This window comes from Phalacrocorax aristotelis, chromosome 9 (assembly GCF_949628215.1).
Source record: "Phalacrocorax aristotelis chromosome 9, bGulAri2.1, whole genome shotgun sequence".
NCBI classification, from domain to species: domain Eukaryota; kingdom Metazoa; phylum Chordata; class Aves; order Suliformes; family Phalacrocoracidae; genus Phalacrocorax; species Phalacrocorax aristotelis.
The window spans coordinates 32144752-32164260 of NC_134284.1; the positions used below are offsets into that span (position 1 = coordinate 32144752).

The 19509-nt window shown below is 46.5% G+C and overlaps 1 protein-coding gene across 1 annotated transcript in view; it reads left to right on the forward strand.

Annotated features, from left to right (window-relative positions):
* Positions 1 to 19509, forward strand: part of RTN1 (reticulon 1) — a 120005-nt gene that overhangs the window by 63687 nt on the left and 36809 nt on the right. Inside the window, exons 2-3 of the mRNA XM_075104190.1 lie at positions 4365 to 5102; positions 9370 to 10152. Of these exons, the coding sequence (XP_074960291.1) occupies positions 4365 to 5102; positions 9370 to 10152 (1521 nt within the window). The remainder of the gene's footprint in view (positions 1 to 4364; positions 5103 to 9369; positions 10153 to 19509) is intronic.

Consider the following 19509-nt stretch of genomic DNA (forward strand, 5'->3'; position numbering starts at 1 on the left):
GCTGCTGATGTGGGGCTGGGAAACATGGTCTGTGCTGGTCATCAGATGGGACCCCGAGCTGTGGTTTGGTCTCCAGATACAGATGTTTAGGTGGTGGCAAGGTCTGGGCAACGGACTCTCCTGCATCACTCTCAGGTGCAATGGGATGCCATGATGGCTCCTCGGATTTAGACAGTCAGCCTTGCTATGAAATCAGCCTTTCTAAGCGAGAGGGGAATTACAAAATAAAAAGCTTAGCAAAGCACACAACCACCTCCTTGAGCCTTTAAGACAATATAGGATATCTTTTTAAGAGCCAGGCTTTAGTCTGAGTGCTGAAAGAAAGTTACTGCATATCCCTGAGCTCTGCAGTACCTTCAGGAGTCTTGGATCAGAGCAGAGTTGCTGTGCTGGAAAATGCTTATCGCTCCGTTTTGGCCTCTGTTATTTAAAATCTCTGGATGGTACCTAAAGGGCCATGGTACTGGCAGTGACATGTGGCCTGAGAGACCCTCTGGCATCATCTGAGGCAGTCAAACAAGAGTCTTCCCCTTGTTTATGTGACTTTGCTTATTATTATCTCTAGTCCATAGATTACTGCAGGTCAGGGTCAAGGTGCACCTTGTCCACAGGAGGCTGTGGTCTGCATGGACACAGGAGACAGCTGGGGAGACCCTATTCCTGGGAGCTAGCAGCCCTGCAGCGCTGGGGTAGCCAGTAATGACTCCTGAGGCTCAACATCCAAAGCAAAAGTCAGAGCCAACTATTTAAAAGGCTTACAGGAATTTGCTGGAAGCAGCTTGCTCACACTGTTCTGCTTTTGTCTGAAAAGGTCGCTGAAACCTTGATGCCTCCAGTTGCAACCAAAGATCCTTCCTCTTCTCAGTGCAGCTCCAGGCTATAAAAATAGCATAATCTAATTAAAGATTAGTTCCTTCTCTCCACTTCTGAAATATTAATAATTCTGTCCGAATCACTGGCACACAATAAATACTGAACCTTGCATTGTGGGGTTGCCAGCTTTTCTGCAGAATTGAAATTTCATGTCCTGTGTCAGTCTGTCGGTGCCACTGAAGGTCATCAGAGTTGCATGTGAAAATTAAGAAAGGCAGGTTCAGGTGGTTATTTTCTTGAGAATTGAACACAGTATTCTAATGTGATCAATTTTAAGAAGACTGAGCATAATCTAGTTGGGGGAAAAAAATCAGTTTTACTTAAATTAGCTCTTCTTCTTGTCTGTTATCCTCAGCGAATGTCTTTTTCTCTTCCAGTGTGCTGCAGCAGTTCAGCTTGCATTGATCCAAATTGGGCTTCAGCTGCCTTTCTTAAATTAAGGGTTACTCTGTGCAGAACCAATGATTTCGAAATTATTTCCTGTGTCAATTGCTAAATAGCTCTAAATCTGACACTGTAGGAGAGGATTTCTGGAGCATTCACGTACTTATTCTGAGAAAACAAAACAGTCATTTTCAAATTTTTTTTTCTTTACAGTTGATGAAAACACATGTAACTTGCTGAGCATCTCAGCTGTGCTTGAAATGATTGAATCAGACCCATTACTTCTCAGCTGGTCGCAGGAAGTGAAATTATTTCCCAAGGGCTTGTATTACAAGAAAGCATGACTGCTGCTTACAGGCGCTGAATAGCTTTGCTTTACCTGAATTGGCAGGCAGGTTTTTGGGCACATTTGAGGGAAATCCAGATTAAAAAACCCAACCCTTTGTAATAAGGATGAATTCAAATCTGATACTGCCATCCGTTACCAGGGCTATTCAAGGCTTCTCCTTCCCACGGATATTGAACTAAATAAACTTAAAGTCAGAGAGGGCATTGCTTAATCACCAGGCTCTGAATACATCATTCTTCAGCAAAAACTTGCTCAGCTATTATAGGTTTCCATGTCTTTAATAGCCAGCCTAATAGCTGATAGTTTCACACTTCCCAAATAACAGGCAGTTTTACTGATGGCTTTAAATCATTCCCTGTAGAAATAGAGTTGCATTAAATCCTAGTAATTAGGCAATTTCAGACGTCTTCAGTGCTTTTGACTCTGCAGTTGCCTTGAGAGTTGGGATGTCTCTATGTCCTGCTAATGTGAACCCTCTCTCTGCTCACACATGCGCATGGAGACGCTCACACAGCCCTTAACTCTTTGACTTCCCCTGTAAGAAATGCATTTTCTGGTTTCATCGTTATTTGCAAAACCACTGCAGAAAAAAAGAAAGGTTTATGATCAACAGAGAGTCCATTTTAAATCAGCTCTTGTGTTAACATCTGCTACAGCATCAGTTTTGTACTATTTGAAAATCTGAAATGATGCTTCTGTCGATGACTATTTCAGGGTTATGTTTTCTTTCTGCTGAATAGGATGATATTTTCCCAGGCTCTCTTTATCACAGTGGCTCTCCTGCGAGCTCTCCTGGCTTGCTATAACTCCTGCTACGAAGGACCTGACACAAACGCATTAGAAACCCTTTCACTGCTCTATTGATTGACATTACTAAGTGCTGCAAATGCATGTGCATCTGGCTCACATACACTGTGGACAAAGCTGAAATGAAAGCTGCAAACAGCATCCATGAATATTGGTTTGATGGCGACTTCAGTCTCCTTTGACTATGTTTGTGCTCCCTCTTTACTAGCAATTGTGGGATGTTTGCAGAAACAGATTTTTGCTCACTTATGGTGTTGTGATGTTGTTTTTTTCACGAGCACCCAGAGCAGAAAGTATTGCACAGCCATCTTGAGCTGGTCCAAAGCCACTCAGGATTAATGGGATTTTTCCAGTGAATTCAGAGGACTTTGGATCAGGCCCAGTAGGCACTGAGAAATCATCTAATGAAAGAGCAGTCCTGAAACCCCGTGGTTTAGACAGCCACTCACCCAGCACAAATAGTAAATTATGAACAGCAGATACTGGCAGCAACGGGCATGAATAGTCTGAGTCAGCAATTCATAGCCTGAAATATGTTGTCATAAACAAGGCATCAGATAATTCCAGCTAACCACACATTTGTGAAAATCCAAGCTTGTTTATGGATAATTTTCAAAAAGGCAAGTTCAGCAAGAAAAATATTTGCAAGAAGAACAACAACCTATCCCTTTTTGTTTACTGATCATTTAGAACTGCTTTTTGGGTATGAGCTGTCCTCGTGAGGCACTGGATGACCTCAGGTAGGACCTGATGTGGGTGCTGGGCAGCCCAGCTTAGCCCTTATCCTGCTTTGGTTTCACTGTGGTTTTCCGCTTAGGCGCTGTTCTCACGTACCTTTGCTGATGAGACTGAGTCATTTGGAGCAGTGGGATGAGAGCTGACTGCAGCAAGTTGCAAAAGGATCTTGCAGCCCCGAGTGAGCTAACAGGAAAATAGAAGGTGAAATTTAGAGTAGGTAAATGTAAAGTTACATAGATAGGAAAAAAAGTCCAAAATTCACACACGTAGGAAGAATCTCCGCAGTCACCCTCGCCACTCTGAAACAAGATCTTGGCATAATAATAAATATTTCTAAGAAAAGTTCTATGCAGCGCTCCATAGTGGTGAGAAGGGCAAACTGAAGGCTGGGAATGATGGATGGTGATAATTTTTCACCTGCTATCTACAGCAGCCCTTGCTCTGTGTTCTCATATGGCAAAGGCAGCTGCCACGAATCCCTGGTCATGGGCTCCCAGGGTGTGGGAATTAGAGGTGGTATATGAAAATGATGCATGGGCGTGGGTAGAGTTTTAACCGCTTTCATGCCGGCATGCTTTGTAGATGATGCACACAGGATACGGCTTTCTGGGCATGTGGAAATCAGTAAATGAGGATATTTAGTCTCTGTCCTGGTGTTTCACAAATTTAGGGTGGCTACTCTTAAAAGAGAAAATGAAATCTAAAGCTGCCTGTCAACTTTCCATCTCAATTTCTGTCCAGCAGAATTTTTTTCTTAATGAAAAGTTTCCTTAGAGTGAAACTCCTCCATCTCTCTGTATTAAAAAAAATATATTTTTGCTCAGGATTGTTTTTGTATTGGACATTAGATTTTTTTAAGGATATTGGACCATGAGCCCCTGAGTCAGATAATGAGGGAGGTTGTGGGATTGCCTTCACCAGAGGTTTTTATGCACAGACTGGGCAAACGTTAGCTGGGAACTCTTAGCAGCTATCAGGATCTTCATAGCTATTTGAAGATACAATAACATCTGGAAGCCTCGTCTGACAGATGTGCCACTATGTTACCCAAAGGTGTAGTAAGAGACAGTCCCAAAGCACTTGCAAGCAAAGCCAAGCCCAGTGCACAAACCAAATTTAAAATCAGCGGGGAGTGAGTATGGCTTTGCAGAAAGATTGATGTATGCAGGCACTTGTCTCTTCACTGTGCATCATTTTTGTGTCTTTGCTTTAGGTGTCACCGCCTCATCGCACCTCTTTGACTACAGCTCCACTGCCAACGGGGGCGACAGCTCCTTCTACACCTCCCTGATCTCCGATGTCCACTACACCACCCCGCGGGACTCCACCTATTTCACGGGTATTTATCAGCAGGAAAACAGCCCCATTCCCTGTTCGGGCAGCACAGAGGGGTTTAACACGCTGGGGCATCCTGTTCAAGATGTGACTGGGTTTGAGTCCCGTGGCTTGTTTAGCTCAGATTCAGGAATAGAGATGACTCCTGCAGAGTCTACTGAAGTTGACAAAACCTTAGCAGATCCCATGAAAGTAGAATCTTATAAATACATGGACATAAGTAGATCAGAAGAAATAAAGTTCCAAGAAAAACATGACCCTGACTCAGAAGATGAGAGCCCAGGCCTTATTGATAAGTACCAAGGAATACCCACCCAGTCCAGCCACACTGCTGAACCTCAGCGGATGGCTTCAGAGAGCACAAAGGCAGCCAAAGAGCAAGATCCACTTGAAGATACAAGGTCTGGAGATCAGCACAGTGCCTCCATGGTTACAGCCCCAGTCAAGATCACGTTCACCGAGATAGAAGGCGCTGGGGAAGCTGCTAGCAAAAAGTTGAGCCCGACTCAGCCAGAGACTGGCCTGAAGCCAAGCCATGAGGTGGTACCAACAGTGACGGTGTCGGAGCCAGAAGATGACAGTCCAGGATCTGTCACACCCCCATCCTCTGGCACAGGTAATGCTGGTGCATGGCACCGTTTTTTGGGGGTTTTTTTTTGTGTGTGTGTATTCAGCACACGGTTGCAATTGTAGCCCTGCACATTGGAGAATTACTGCAGGTTTGTGGGGTGGGTCTAAGGGGGTGCGAGCAGACATTAGTGGGTCTCTGTGGCTGGAGGTGTTTCTGTTCTGCTTGGGCACCATTTTGTATTGCTGAACCAAAGGGGGATGCGAATACATTGCTGGGGGCGGGCTGCCCTTTCTGTATGAAAAGAGGGGAAGACAGGGCTGGGGATCCACAGAAATAAGTTGCTGAGAGCCGCTCAGGAGCAGGGCTGGGGTCAGATCCAGGCTTGCTAAGCCCAGTCCCCACATGGACCTCTCCTTGAGGGGAAGCCGTGAGCTGGTGGGTATCATCGGGGGTATTGCCCCCAGGCAACAATTTGGCTGGATCCCAGGATTTTGGGGCGTCTTGGCCACCCTGGCCAGCCACACTTTGCTCCCAGAGGAAATGGGGTGTGTGGGATCAGGGCGCTGCAAATGTCTGAGTTCACTTCTTTTAAATTTTAATGTCTATTTCAACACCTCTTTGCTCTTGCAGAGGATGAGGTTACATTGTTAAAAATGTGTGCTGTGTTCAAGTGGAAGTGCTGCTTTTAGAAAGTGCTGAGGAGGGAAATGCTGCCACCCCATTTACAGAGGAGCTGGAGGGACAAAGGGCCAGTTTCTTTTAAAGGCGCCTGATTTCTATTAATTTATAAATTTTCTTACTGATTATTGCAGTAGTACATAATACCTATTCCTCGTTTTCCCTATTGCACACTGCTGTGCACTGCTAAAATATGAAAGTAGTATAGGGCTCTAAAAAGGAATAAAAAACCGTGATGGGAAACAGAATTTTGAGACTTGAAATTAAATTTCAACATCGTGGATCAGAACCCTTTGACAATAAATATTTGACATTTGACAATGAATGTCCCCAAGCTGAGATTTTCACTGTTTTGATGGCATCTAGAAGCATTTAAAAACCAACTGGAATTTCCTTAAAATGGCAGTCTGGGATTTCCACCCACACTAATACCTACCCTTAGGTATGTTCATCTGTGTGTTCATCCTGCCTGAATCAGCCAGAAACTTTAAATAATAAATAGACTTTAGAGACATATTTTTCTTCTTTTATTTGACTGGGTGACATCACATGATACTTCTGAGGCATGCCATTTTTTATCTATTTACACTTTTTGCACTAAGAGGTAATTAAGAACTTTGGGCCCCAATTGTTATTTTTCAGTCCTTGGCGACTGTTCAAGACTGGCTTCATGACACTTGATAACCGTATCTCATCATAACAGCTGAATAGTGTGTGGCTGAGCCTCACGGCTGCTGCCTTATTGGGAGGCACTGGTGTGACCTGCGTGATTGCCGGCATGGAAATGTTCCTCTCTGTGGGCAAAGCTGATCCCCAGTACTGCTTGAACAGCTGTGGGAGGTCCCACTGCCTTGCACTGGGATGCTGGAAGGCCAGAAGCACTGCTTTATCTCTCACGTTAAGGGAAGAAGCAGGCATATTCCTTGAGGGGCGGGCTCCCACAGGGTGTTTTCTCTGGATTTCCCCCATTTCCCACAGCCGGGGACACGCTGTGCCTGGGCTCCACTTTCATAAGCGAGGAAGAAATGTAAAACCTGCCCTCACTATTTCCACCCAGTGACCCAGCAAAGCAGTTGCTCCTAGATACCCCTCAAGCATCCTGGCGAAGCCCCCAGATCCCCCCTGCTTGGATCAGGACTTTTGAAATTAGTTTGCTTTTAATTACTGGCCATCATCTTTCTGGGGATGGAAGATGTGGTCTGTTCATATCCTGTGCTTGTGCTGATTGGTGGTGGGTTTTTATATGCCTCCCCGTGCCAGCGGTAAATATGACACCCTGCTGCTGGCCACAAAGGATGTTTTTGTTCACGAGGCAAATGCCATGGCTGAGAGTTAGTTACAAACTGCCAGTGTGGGCAGGAACAGGGTGAAGCCGAGGGACTGTGCGTTGCTGCGCTACGAGGGCTGGTGGTCACATGCCTGTTTGGACGTGTGCCGGATTAAGTCATTGCTCAGGGAGAAAATGCTTACATGCCGTAATGCAGGAGAGCAGCACAGCTCACATGGGCTTCCTGCAGCCAGAGGAAAAGGATGCACAGGCTCCTGCTCAGCGTGTCTGATTCAACAGCAACTTCCCAGCATTGGGACAGTCCCAGACACCTTAATTGCTGTCTGCGGCCGTACTCTGGGTTGCAGAAGGACTTTCTCATGTGAGAGAGGTGTGTCGCCAGAGAGCTGTTTTGTCAGGAGAGCTGCAGACATGCCAACAATATGTCCTCAAAACTGCAGATGACAAGTGTATTGGCAGATGCACAAACCAAAACTGCTTGGAGTGGGGTGGGGAGGTTGTTTTTCTTGCCCATCTCCTGGCAGGATGTCATGGCTCAGGTATCATTAAAACCTCCCCCTTTACCTGATTTATCTTGGGGAAGGCATGTGATCAGGAAGAAATCAGCTATGATATTGCCATGAGAAATTAAGTCTGGAAATAGCCAGAAAGAGTGGTTTTGTCGCAGGTCACATCTGATACAATCTCTTCCCCACCCTCTGTTGCTTCCAGAAGTGGCCAATGCAGCTGGGTGGGCTCAGGGGCCAATGCCAGTAGCTGCACCCAAAGCAGGGCTGGCCTGAAGGCAAATACCCACCTCGGCAGACGCAGCTCAGCTTGGGGCTCCCCACACCTGCAACCAAGGGGCTGGAAACTCCCCCTGCTCTGCTGTGGTCCCCAGATGTTTGGACTCGGGCAGTGTCCTGCCATGCACCTCTTCACCAGCATCAGCAGGAAGAAACTTGGGGGTCTCTTTTCCTGATGGCTTTCTTGAACGATATTCACCTGCAATGCCACTTAGTGACTTCTGTCATGTTAATAACGATATAAAATCAGTGAATGAGCACTCAAGAGTCCAGAGGACAAATTTCTGTGTGTGCTTGATGGCTGTTCCAATGTGACTGGGGAATTCAGCCTTTTTTTCCTCCAAAAGGGAGGGTCTTGCGTGTGGATGGCGGTGATGTCTGGGTCAGTGAAGTGCAAGGCGGGAGCCAGCGATCAGGAAGCAGCAGTGGCCAGGCGTCGGCAGGGTGCAAATTGCCGCCACGGTCCCCCTTGGCACAGATGGGCTCAGGTGGCCCGGCTGGCCTTGCTGCTGATGCACCAGGTGCAGTCTGGGTTTGAGGCTGGCTGATGCTCTGTGAATGATGAAGTAAAGCCTGTTCCCTGTGCAGTAACTCAAGACAGCTGCTGATGCACCTCATGCTGCCTCCATCGCCTCTTATTGTTACATGCTTTACATGCAACTTTACTTTCTTTGTTATTTCATTACAAAGTCCCATGCAGTAAAGTGATATACAGGGAGGCCGAACAGGTGGGAAATCTAGTGCTGGGTTCCCTTCTAGTCAGGATGTGGGCTCCCTGCTAATCCTGGGTGACCAGCCAGGCTTTTCAACTGTTCATTTTCACTCTCTGAGTATATCTCCTTCCATATGAACCAGCAAATGCAATAAATTTTTTTGTTTCAGATTTTGGGAGACAAGTTGGTCAGTCTTTATTTTGGTTAATATAGGTCTTAGTGATATTAAGAATTATGGTAAAAAAAAGAGTTTCATTCTTGGACCCAACTGAGATGAAAGCAAACAGAGAATTCACGACCCACCTCCCTGAAAAAAAAAAAGTCTGAGAAAAGTTTCTGACCTGGAACTTTTCACACCTGAAAGTTAAAGTTTGGCAAAATTACTAGTAACTACACATGAGTTGTTACGATCAGTGGTGCCAGGAACCCACCAGCCTGTGCGCATGTTTGTCCCCAGAATAGGGGATATTTGTTGTGTCGACACGAATGTGTCAAACCGTATCCATTGGTGACAGTCAAACGTTGTCACGTGTCGCCTGAGCCCATGTTCCTCATGAGTGGTGATTCTCCTGGTGAAAACCACGTTGCTGAGCCACTGGCCAAACACTGACCAGTATTGCCTTGTGCCACAGCTTTTTCCTCAGGAAATGATGCTAAAGGCTCTGAAAGGACAAGGTGTAATTCCTGTTAGTCATCCCAGAAAAGGACAATTTCTCCCTGTGTTACCAGCCCTGCTAGGGGGATCTGTGCTGGCATGAAATCTATTGTGTTTGTTGCCTAAGCAGCCAGAAAATCTCATTTTAAACAATCTTTTTCTGTTTTTTTTCCCCTTTCTTTCTGGGTGGCAGAACCGTCTGGCTCAGAGTCACAGGGCAAAGGCAGCTTGTCAGAGGATGAACTCATCACTGCCATCAAGGAGGCAAAAAGCTTTTCCTTTGAGACCTCTGAGGTGCAGCGGTCGCCAGCCCTTTCTGCTGAGAAGCGAGACCAGCGGGTCAAACCCGGGCGCCCTGCCATCTCCTCACCCCTGGATAACGAAGCCAGCAGTGCTGAGTCGGGGGACTCAGAGATCGAGCTGGTCTCAGAGGACCCACTGGCTGCCGAGGAGGTGCTGCACTCCAACTACATGACCTTCAGCCACATCGGAGGGCCCCCTCCGTCACCTGCCTCCCCCTCCATCCAGTACAGCATCCTGCGGGAGGAGCGGGAGGCTGAGCTCGACAGTGAGCTCATCATTGAGTCCTGCGATGCCTCGTCGGCCTCCGAAGAGAGCCCAAAGAGGGAGCAGGACTCTCCTCTGATGAAGCCCATGGTTATGGACATTATCAAGGAAGAGAACGGCTCGCGCACTGACGCCTTAGACTATGAAGCAAGTAAAACAACAGAGAGCAGGATGAACAGGGAAAACCTGGCAGAGTCTGCGTCCTACCTGAAATGCTCCTTTGTTGCACCAAAAGCAGGTGCTGAGCCCCCAACCTCCGCTGTCAGCACTGAGGAGCTGAAGGAAAGAATAATCCTGAAGAAACCCATTGAAGAAACTGTTGTTAACCAAAGTAAAGTGTCTTCCAAGGACTCTGGCAAAAGAAGTCCCTTAGCTTCTCCCCTACTGCCGGTTTTAAATAAGCAGAAAGGTAAATGCAGATCTTTATGGGTTTTTTTGCAGTGCTGCTCAGAAGGGGGAGGAGGTGTTAGTAGTGCCGAGCAGGGGGAGCTGCTGGCAGTGGATAACCTCAGCTTGAAGCTGGGCACGCCTATGACAATGCACACATAATCTCTGACGTTCCCATCTTCTTCTTTTTCTCCTTTTCCTTTCCCTTAGGAAAAAAAAATACCAGCAACAACAATTTTTAGGCTTAAGCATATAGATACTGGATCAAGCAGGAACCCCAGTAACATAAGGCTGATTTGTCCATCAGGCATCTGGAGGACAAAGAGCAACAAATGATCATTTTTGCTTTGAAATAGTACCTGCCTTGCCCCAGGGAAGGGGTGCAGTTAGGGAGGTGATCCTGCCCCTCCCAGAAATGTGACGATAATGTTTTTGAGGATACATGTAGGAAAAAAGAATGATTTGGAGGAGGAGAGGGGTTGGGTTTGGTGGGTCTGGGTGTTTCTGAAGCTGGTACAGCTTAAACAAATCTCTTTGATGGTGGCTGACACAGTCCATCCTAAATAATGAGGGTTTTGTCTATGCTCTCAGGCTGATGCAGGGAGGCAGGTGGCTTAGGAGTGCTCATCCCAGCTCTGTTTGCCTTGGGTGGGGCATTCTGTGTGCTCTTCTGAAATCCCCTTCCCTAATCCAGCTCTGGGAGGGGGAAAGGCATGATTTTTCCCTGGTACTCAGGTGAGCTCAAGGGCACTTGTCTCCCCGTAGAATCCCTTCAAAGCCAGCATAGGGCCAGCCAGGTACTGAGGTCCAGATGGACCTACCAAACCTCTAGAGCCACCACCAGCTTTTGGTCTGAGCTAAACCCTGAGGACCAAGGGGTAGCACACGGTCACTGCACACTGACACTGTCAGGGGTCCCTGGGGCTTGTAACTGGCTTAGTTCACAAGGTGCACAAGAGAAAAAGGCATTTTATTCTTTGTAAGGTGCCAGCTCTAAATAGCCAGGACCTTTGTGTGCCACTGGCGTGGGAAGGGAGGGACTCTGGGGCTGCCCCATGCCTGCCCTGCTGCCCCTCTGCTGTCTCCCTGGGCTGGGCTGGGGAGGACAGCAGCTGTCCATGGCTCTTCTATTGGATGGGGGTTTGCAATTCAGAGGGCTGCTGCTTCCCTGCAAACAGCTGGACAGAGACAGAGGGGGTGCGAATTTCACTCCTGCTGATTAGAGAGCACCTTTTTCCTCTTTCTGCCCTTGTGCAGACATTTGACCACATGATGGCCTGGAGATGTGGCAAACACGTTTAAGTGGCACACTTTTACAACTGATTTATCTAGTGCTGTGAACCCAAGCGTGTAAGTCGAGTGAGGAAACAGCCCGAACTCGCACAATGTACTGCAGGTCTTGCAGTCCTCAGCACAATAAAATATGCTAATACTCATATTCTTAGCAGTAGCGAACTAATGACATTAATAGGCTGGATAAGGCATGTATGATTATTGCTTGTGAGTATGTTTTCCTGCCGGATTCTCAGAGCTCGCAACCTCATGCCATGCATCTCTTAGCTCCCTCATGAGTAGGATGAGCTCCAACCATTTCTCTTTCCGCCTTCCCAAATTTCCCTTTTGTAGGACTGGCCCAGACCCTGCCCAACCCTAGAAACTTGTAGGGGTGATTGAATTTACCTCACACACCCTTCCTGCAGTGTCCAGCATTGGGTCTCTGCAACCATGTTGTGTTCAGTGTGTTGCTCTGGGCAGATGACTAACAATTTGGTCTTCGATTTGGGGAAAGTAGTTGGGGAATATCATGTGGGCAGCTAGTTGCCTGTCCCTCAATTTTGAGATTTCAGGTCCCATTACAATTTTCAGTCTCCCTTGATCATAAGCAGATTTTTTTGCCTAACTTTTGTGTCTCATTTAATTTCTGTCATTGCCTAAACTGATGCCAGTAGAGGCTTCTTGGTCAAAGAAAATCCCTGCATACATCACAGTGTTTCCTGTCTGTATTCCCATAGGACAGTAGTGGCAGGAACATTTCCTCCAGGACAGACACAAGACAGCTAATTACTATTTGGCAGTGCATAGAGGACTATTTCAGTATGTGTTTTTCTCCCTCAAGCCACTTGTGTGCCTAAGGCAAGGAAAACAATAACATAAAGCCTCCCAAGATGATCATTGCTAAAACTTGTGTAAATTTTTAAAGGTGATTCCAAGGTACAGAGAGGTGGGGTCAAGATAAGAAAATATGGATGGTAGTGGAATCCAGTTTACACTACCATCCAGTCATGGGCATTTGCTGCATGGGTCGCTGTGTCTGGGTGCTAGTTAAATTTTTAAGTTGAAGGTAGAGTATGGGGCTCTTCTTCTGACCTGGGAAAGGAGACCTTGTCCCTCACTTGGATAATTCATGTGACTTACCCTTCAGTGGATTTTCAATTATCAGAGGTGAACTGGAGGATGTGTTAACTGGCTTGGTGGAATCAGAGCATCCCCCGTGGGCCCTCCCAGGCTCCATCAGCCTGGAGCCACATCAGCTGGCAGGGAAATGATGTGGCAGAGCACATTCAAGGGGACGGAGACTGCCTTCGCGGCATCAGCTTGAGGTCTTAGCAGAGCTTTACATCACAGCATCGTATATGTGTCTTAGGCCAACTCAGATGCACCTGGCAGGCATTTGGCACGGGCTGCACTCAGCCAAAGTGGAGGATAGAGGGAGATGTGGCAGTGCCACACAACGGAGGTGCAGCAGAATGGTGTCAACCAAAGCAAGAACAGTATCATCATTCATTCATAAAAACAATTATCTTATAGTTATCTATCATTAAGAGAATACTAACAAGACTATGTACTTGTTAAAAGGTAGAGAACAGAAAACCCTTCATTGTTTCCTGTTACCTGCTTGTTACAGATCACGTCAGGAGTGTTATGCTACCACCACGCATTGTTATTAAAACAGTGTTTTTAGTGATGTTCTCAGAGTCCAGGTGGCGACTGGTCCCCCAGTGGCCATGGCAAGCCCCACCTGAGTTCAGGTTTGTGCTAGCCCTGCATTTCTGGAGATTCGTAGGAACCTGATGGATTAAATGAAGCTGTTCGACATGCCTGGCTGTGTTTTTGACACCCAGCTCTAGATCTTTCTGTGTCTCTTGGCCAGCTCATAGCCAGGTATATGTAACTTAAAAACAGTCAGCCATCAGTTTCACATGTAAGTGTTAACTATTTCACAGCATTATACTGTAATACCACCAAGGAATATTTTACTCATATTCATGGCATTAAATATACCTTGCATCAGAAGGGTTCGCCCCGGGCTGGCAAGACAAATACTGATTTTGAGTGCAGACTCCAGGAAATACATGGAGAAACTGTACAAAGTGAAAACCCAGTGTTCAACCCGACCCCAGGATCAGTATTGCTGATGTGTTGCTGCCAGCCTGCAGCTTAATCCCTCAGAGACCTTTCTGGTGCGCCTGCTAGACATGCTGAAATCACAGCCATTCCCCTAAGTAACAAGGTGGAGCACAGCAAGTGCACATGTGGTTTGCGCAGTGATAACTCAACGTCTCTGCTTAACGTCTGTTGCCATCCAGTGGCAATAACAAAAATGGGCAGTGACTTCCTACCTCCATTTTAGTGGAGCTGACTATCACAATTTGAAAGAGGGGAGCTATGCCCGTGCCGTTAACGGCTAAGCAGCCTTGCTCATTTCTCTGCATGGTCAGAAAGATTGCATTGCTTGCTGCAACACAGGCTTTGTTTTGGCCAGGACTGTGCAGTTGCTACCTGTGTCAGTGTTACTATTCCCTGTGGAGCAAAGAGGGGAAGGCAGAGCTATAGCAAGACATTTGCTGTTCAGCTGTCACCGCCCCCACGTCTCTACTGGCATCTACTTCCAGAGGCGGACACAGCCCTTACAAAACAAGGCTGAGGGCCCCTTTGGCTGTGGCTCTGCAGAAAGGAGGTTGCCAGCTCACTTTCCTTTTTTTATTTAAATATTCTGCCACAGAGAAAGAAGACCAGATACATTTTTTCCAGCAGACAGAGCAAGGAGTGCAGATTTTTATGTTTGTTCTAAGAAAACTCTGTCTTGCAACAGATTTTCACAAACTTTGGAAAATAATACAACTGATTGGTGTGGCCTGCACAGTACAATGACATTGCATAGCCCAGACGATGTCCAGGCTGGGCTTGCACATGGTTTGGGCATGCAGGAAATTTCAGAAAAGACCAGCTGTCCTGGAAATGTGCATTTTTTGGCCCAGGACAGTCTGCAAGAAGCCCAAAAGGAGCCTTGACCAAGGCAGGCTGGGAAGGAGCGTTTTGGCCAAATCTTTTCCTGTCTTCTCTTGCTGTGCCTGTCAGTAGCTCTCTGCCAGGGTGGCCTGGCTTACAGCATGCTGCTGTCCCACAGCCTGGCAACCTGGTCCTGGTGGAGATTTCCCTTATGCTGGGGCATCATGTCTCTCTCCAGCCCCTCCTTCAATGGCAATATTAGGAGATTCCTTCTGCTTGATCCATTTAATGAAACGTGCAGCAGCTTGTTACCTTTCAGACCAGATGTCTGAGCTCAGGTTAAAAAAAAAAAAGAAGATGTGGACATTCATAGTAATGTTTATTTTCCTTTTCTTTTTATTTTATGGTGAACTTCAGCATAGGAAAAGGAAAACCCAGGCCTGGGGCTGTGGGGTCGTGCTGTCACTCACATGCTAGATGGCACAACTGGCAGGACCTGCTAGAAACGCAGTCAAATAAAATTCATCATTTAAAATGCTTTATTCTGCAGCACAGTCCTATGCCACCCTGCTATAAGGCATTCTGACTTTTATGCCTTATGAAAGGCTTTTGTGACATTAATCTGGTTAGTCTCCTAGAAGTCCTTACCCCACCCCCTTCATGGCTGCTGTGGCTCAGAGCTCCCATGAGGGACACCAAGGTTCATGGCCACCCATCTCTTGTGTGCTGGCCCTGTGTCTCTTAGGCAGTATCACAAGCTGCAGCCAGGATCACTTCTGGTTTTGGGGTGACACTCATACATGCCCTGGGTTGAAGAACATGTCTCCCCTCCTCCCTGGAGCCTCTTGTGCTGTACCATGGTGTCCAGAGCTGCCACTCAGTGAACAAGCACAGAGCAGTGTGGGCTCTTTCCCTTTAATCTCTCACTGATTTTATACAGTTTCTCAAGAAGATGGTTTTCCAGCAGAGATTTGGGAGAGACTTAGTTGCTGGGAGTGCTTTTTGTTCAGCAAAATGCTGTCTGCAACGCGTTAGCACATCTCTGCTGTTGGAGGAATTGCTAGTGAGGCATTTTTCTGCGGGAGGGAGATGTTTGGTAGGGTGATTTAGCAATCTGAGGCTCATTTCTCATCTGCATGCTTTCACAAGGCTGGCTCTGCACTCAGCAGCAAGCCAGGCCGTGGCTTAAGCATACGGTAATGTTAGTTTAATATTTTAGTGCCATCTGCTGTAAGTGCCTCCACTCTCTGGCCCATCTGTTTTGCTTGCTTCAGTTTGCTTTTTATGGGGCTCCGGTAGCTTTGCATCCTCTGGGAAGTCCCTGCTTGGAAAAAGTGTTGGGGAGAGGGATGTCCTGCCTGGGGCTGGAATGTCTTTGCCTTGCGATGCTGTACGAGGAGTGGGGTAAAACCTGCCTGGAGAAGTAAACATGTGAATCTAGGCCTGGCCTTGCCATGAAATCTTGGAGTAGACTGGTGAACCTCTGTGCGCTTGCCTCCCACATGGAATAATTTAGGTGGGAGCTGAATTATTATAACCTGTGGAGGTCCCTGGTCTGACCCCTTGCTCAAAGCAGTTTGGTCACATTTCTCAGGGCCTTGTCTACCTCTGTCACCTGACTCACAGACTACCTGTCCATCTTCTCAGCGAAGGTTTGGGGGTAGCTGAGAGCTGGAGCCTGCAAATCTGGGTCAGTCCTGTGATGCCACCTCAGCGCAAGAGCTGCGGGCACACTGCAGAACAAGGTAGAGGAGCAGTACCACTCAAGGTAGCTTCATACAGAGTAGGCTGGTGGAACTTCACAAGGTCCAAAGAGCCTATCTCCTGGCCCCAGCCAGGACCCCTGGTAGAGCACTCTTCACAGATGCTTGTGGCTCGTTTGTAAAGGCCTCTGCTGGCAGATCCTCCACCAGCTCCCAGGTGTCTAACAAAAACAGTTGCCATTCTTCCATCCTTCTTTACTTTAGGCTAACTAAGCACTTCTAGTTTCTTCAGTTTTTCCTCTCCGGTTATGTTTTTGAGCTGTCTGAACTGTCTTGTTTCTATCACCAGTTGAATCCTTCTTGAAGAGGGCTGGAGAGGGTGCTCGCATGGAGGCTGTCCCCATGTTGATGATGGGTTACTTGCCTTCCCTACAGGCTAGGACTGGGCTTGCAGAGCCCACTGCAGCAGCATGACACTGACTTCTGTTGCTGCAAGAATCACATAATCACAGAATCCCAGGTTGGAAGGGACCTCAGGGATCATCTAGTCCAACCTTTCTGGGAAGAGCAGAGTCTAAACAAGATGGCCCAGCACCCCGTCCAGACGACTCTTAAAGGTGTCCAACGTGGTCGAGTCAACCACTTCCCTGGGGAGATTATTCCAATGGTGACTGTTTTCAATGTGAAAATTTTTCCTCCTACATCCAATCTGAATCTCCCCAAGAGCAACTTGTGTCCATTCCCCCTTGTCCTCTCCGTGTGACTCCGTGTAAAAAGGGAGTCTCCATCTTCTTTGTAGCTGCCCCTTAAGTACTGGTACATGGTGATGAGATCCCCTCTGAGCCTCCTTTTCTCAGCTGATTTTCTCAAGTTTGACCTTACCCAACACATGGGGAGTAATTTCCATAAGCACAGCTAGTGAGTGCTGGAAAGAGACCTTTCTGATAGATATGACACAAGATGTTGTTTATAAAATGTTTCTGCCAGGTCAAGATTACATCCTGACCAGTAAAGGAAAAAAAAATCAGTTACTCGTTTGACTGTATACAGGTACCTGATGGTTATGTCAAATGTTTATCAAAGCCATGAATGGCAAAGTCTAAGCCAAGCGCAGCAAGTTGGTGGGTGTCTGTATAGAAACAGGAACCTGCTGAGAAGAGGTCTGAAGAAGATGTGTGATGTGTGAAGACCTTTCTCTGCAATCTGGGATGCACAATCCCGCTGCTTGCTCTGCCTCTGTCCGTGTCTGTGTCCATGTCCATGTCCAAGCCCTGCCAAGCTGAGCCCCCAAGGATGGCCCAGTCCTACTCCTGGGGAGGTTGCAAGGAGACAGCTACTCTGCTCACGAGTGATTTTTCTGTTCATGTGGACAAACCTCAATTGCAAAATCACTCACAATGGCTTATTCTTATGTTTGAAACACCAAAGTCTTGACACGGTGTCCCTTTTGGTGTCTCTTGGCGTCAGCAATCAATGACTCAGCTTTCAGGCAAGGCTGCAACACTGACAGTCTGATGGTAGCCAGTTTTTCCCAGATGCCTAGATATAGCAATGCTTTGCTTGGATAATCCCAGCAGATCTTGGAGATTTGTTATTGACAGAGAAATCTAACACCTATTGGTAGCTTTTCTGTGGCTGACTCAATATATAGCAAGGAGAGATGTTTATTCTGGGCGTACAGAAACAAGAAAGAAAAATCCAACCCATATATAATGAAGGGGAAACGTTATACCACCTGCAAGGCTTTTCTGCAGATGATGTTAAAGAGCTTTCTCCATACCAATTGAAGTTTTTAGCTCAGAAGGTGCTTAGGGAAGTTTATATACTATAATACAAATTAGCTAAAGGAACAATCAAAACATTTTGCTTTTATTAACACAGAATATTTTGCCTCTTAATGCAGTCTGCTCATAAATGTAGTATTTTGCAGGGAACTTCTGGAATATTTTGTTTTCTGATCTGCCAGAAATGCTGCTTCTGAACCTCTGCAGTGCTCTGTGAGCTGGGAATCATAGGTTTTCACCAGTTTCATTGGTTAATTCAAATGAAGAGTTTGGACTCATTTCAGGTCAGATTTACATGTATGATTAAGGTCTAGTGAAATAAAATACATACCTAGTTCTCAAGGAGAGGTGAAATAGAATCTTTTGAACATCTCTGCCTATTTCAGGGTGGCTCTAATTCTTCAGACATTAAACAGAATAAGGACTTCCCTGAGTATTGCAATTTGTGTCTGGTAGATAGCATGAGGTTAGAATTAACGTATTTGACTGTAGTGAAGGGGGTGTGTGTGATAAATCTCCATTGGGAATAAAACCTGGAGGTGGGTATTGATTTTACTGGTGTTTTTCCTTAGCTTCTGTGAGCTCACTGCTGACTGGGACATACTAGCAATATTGACTGAAAAAGGAATTTTTTTTCTTTTCCTCAGGAGGCTGCTATGTTCATATTGTAGAAAAAAAGGGACATGCAGTGGTCCAGCAATTCAAAGGGCATGATTCCCCCCCTGAAGAAAGAGTGGTGGTTTTGTCATTTGACTCTTAATCTTGATTATCACTTTTTTTGTTTTATTCCTCTGCAGTAATTTTTTCCTAACTCTCTTGACCTTTACCCAACTTCAGCAATTTTACCCACTGTTTTTTTCCAGCGAGGTATCACAGATACCTCTTCCCCCTCTGGCTCTGACAACAGCAGCTGGGTGGTTACACAGGAACTGTAGCAGTGAGACGTCATTCTGGTGTTTTGCTTTTGCAGCACTTCATTTGTGTGTGAGGAATACAAACAAGTACAGAAAAAAACAATGCACAAGAGGACAGGTCAGTTGGATGGCAATAGTCTTCTACCTCTGCCACAGGTTTGCCAGACGCTAGCCTGCCTGTGGTGGGGGCATTTGATGATGTCAAGGTTGCTTAAATCATCTCTAGCAATGGAAGTGGAGATTTGTCATTTTGATAGCAATGATGGATTTCATAGAATCATAGAATGTCCTGAGTCGGAAGGGACCCACAAGGATCATCAAGTCCAACTCCTGTCCCTGCACAGGACACCCCAAATTCACACCATGTCTCTGAGGGCATTGTCCAAGTGCTTCTTGAATATCGTCAGGCTGGTGCCGTGATGCCTCCCTGGGGAGCCTGTTCCAGTGCTCCACCACCCTCTGGGTGAAGAACCTTTTCCTAATATCCAACCTAGACCTCCCCTGGCACATCTTCCTGCCATTCCCTTGGGTCCTGTGTTGAGTGCTGAGTGCTATTTCATGAGTGCTATGAGTCTGGGAGGCTCCAGCTGAACATCATTTACGAAAATTGGGCAGACAAATATCCCCATGCATCTGAAATAGGTGTTTCTCCATTCAAGAGGACTAAGCATTAGTTTCCTGCATATTCAGGGCTCAGAAGACACAAAGCATGAGTATTTTGAAAGCCACATTATGTGGCCGTGAATAT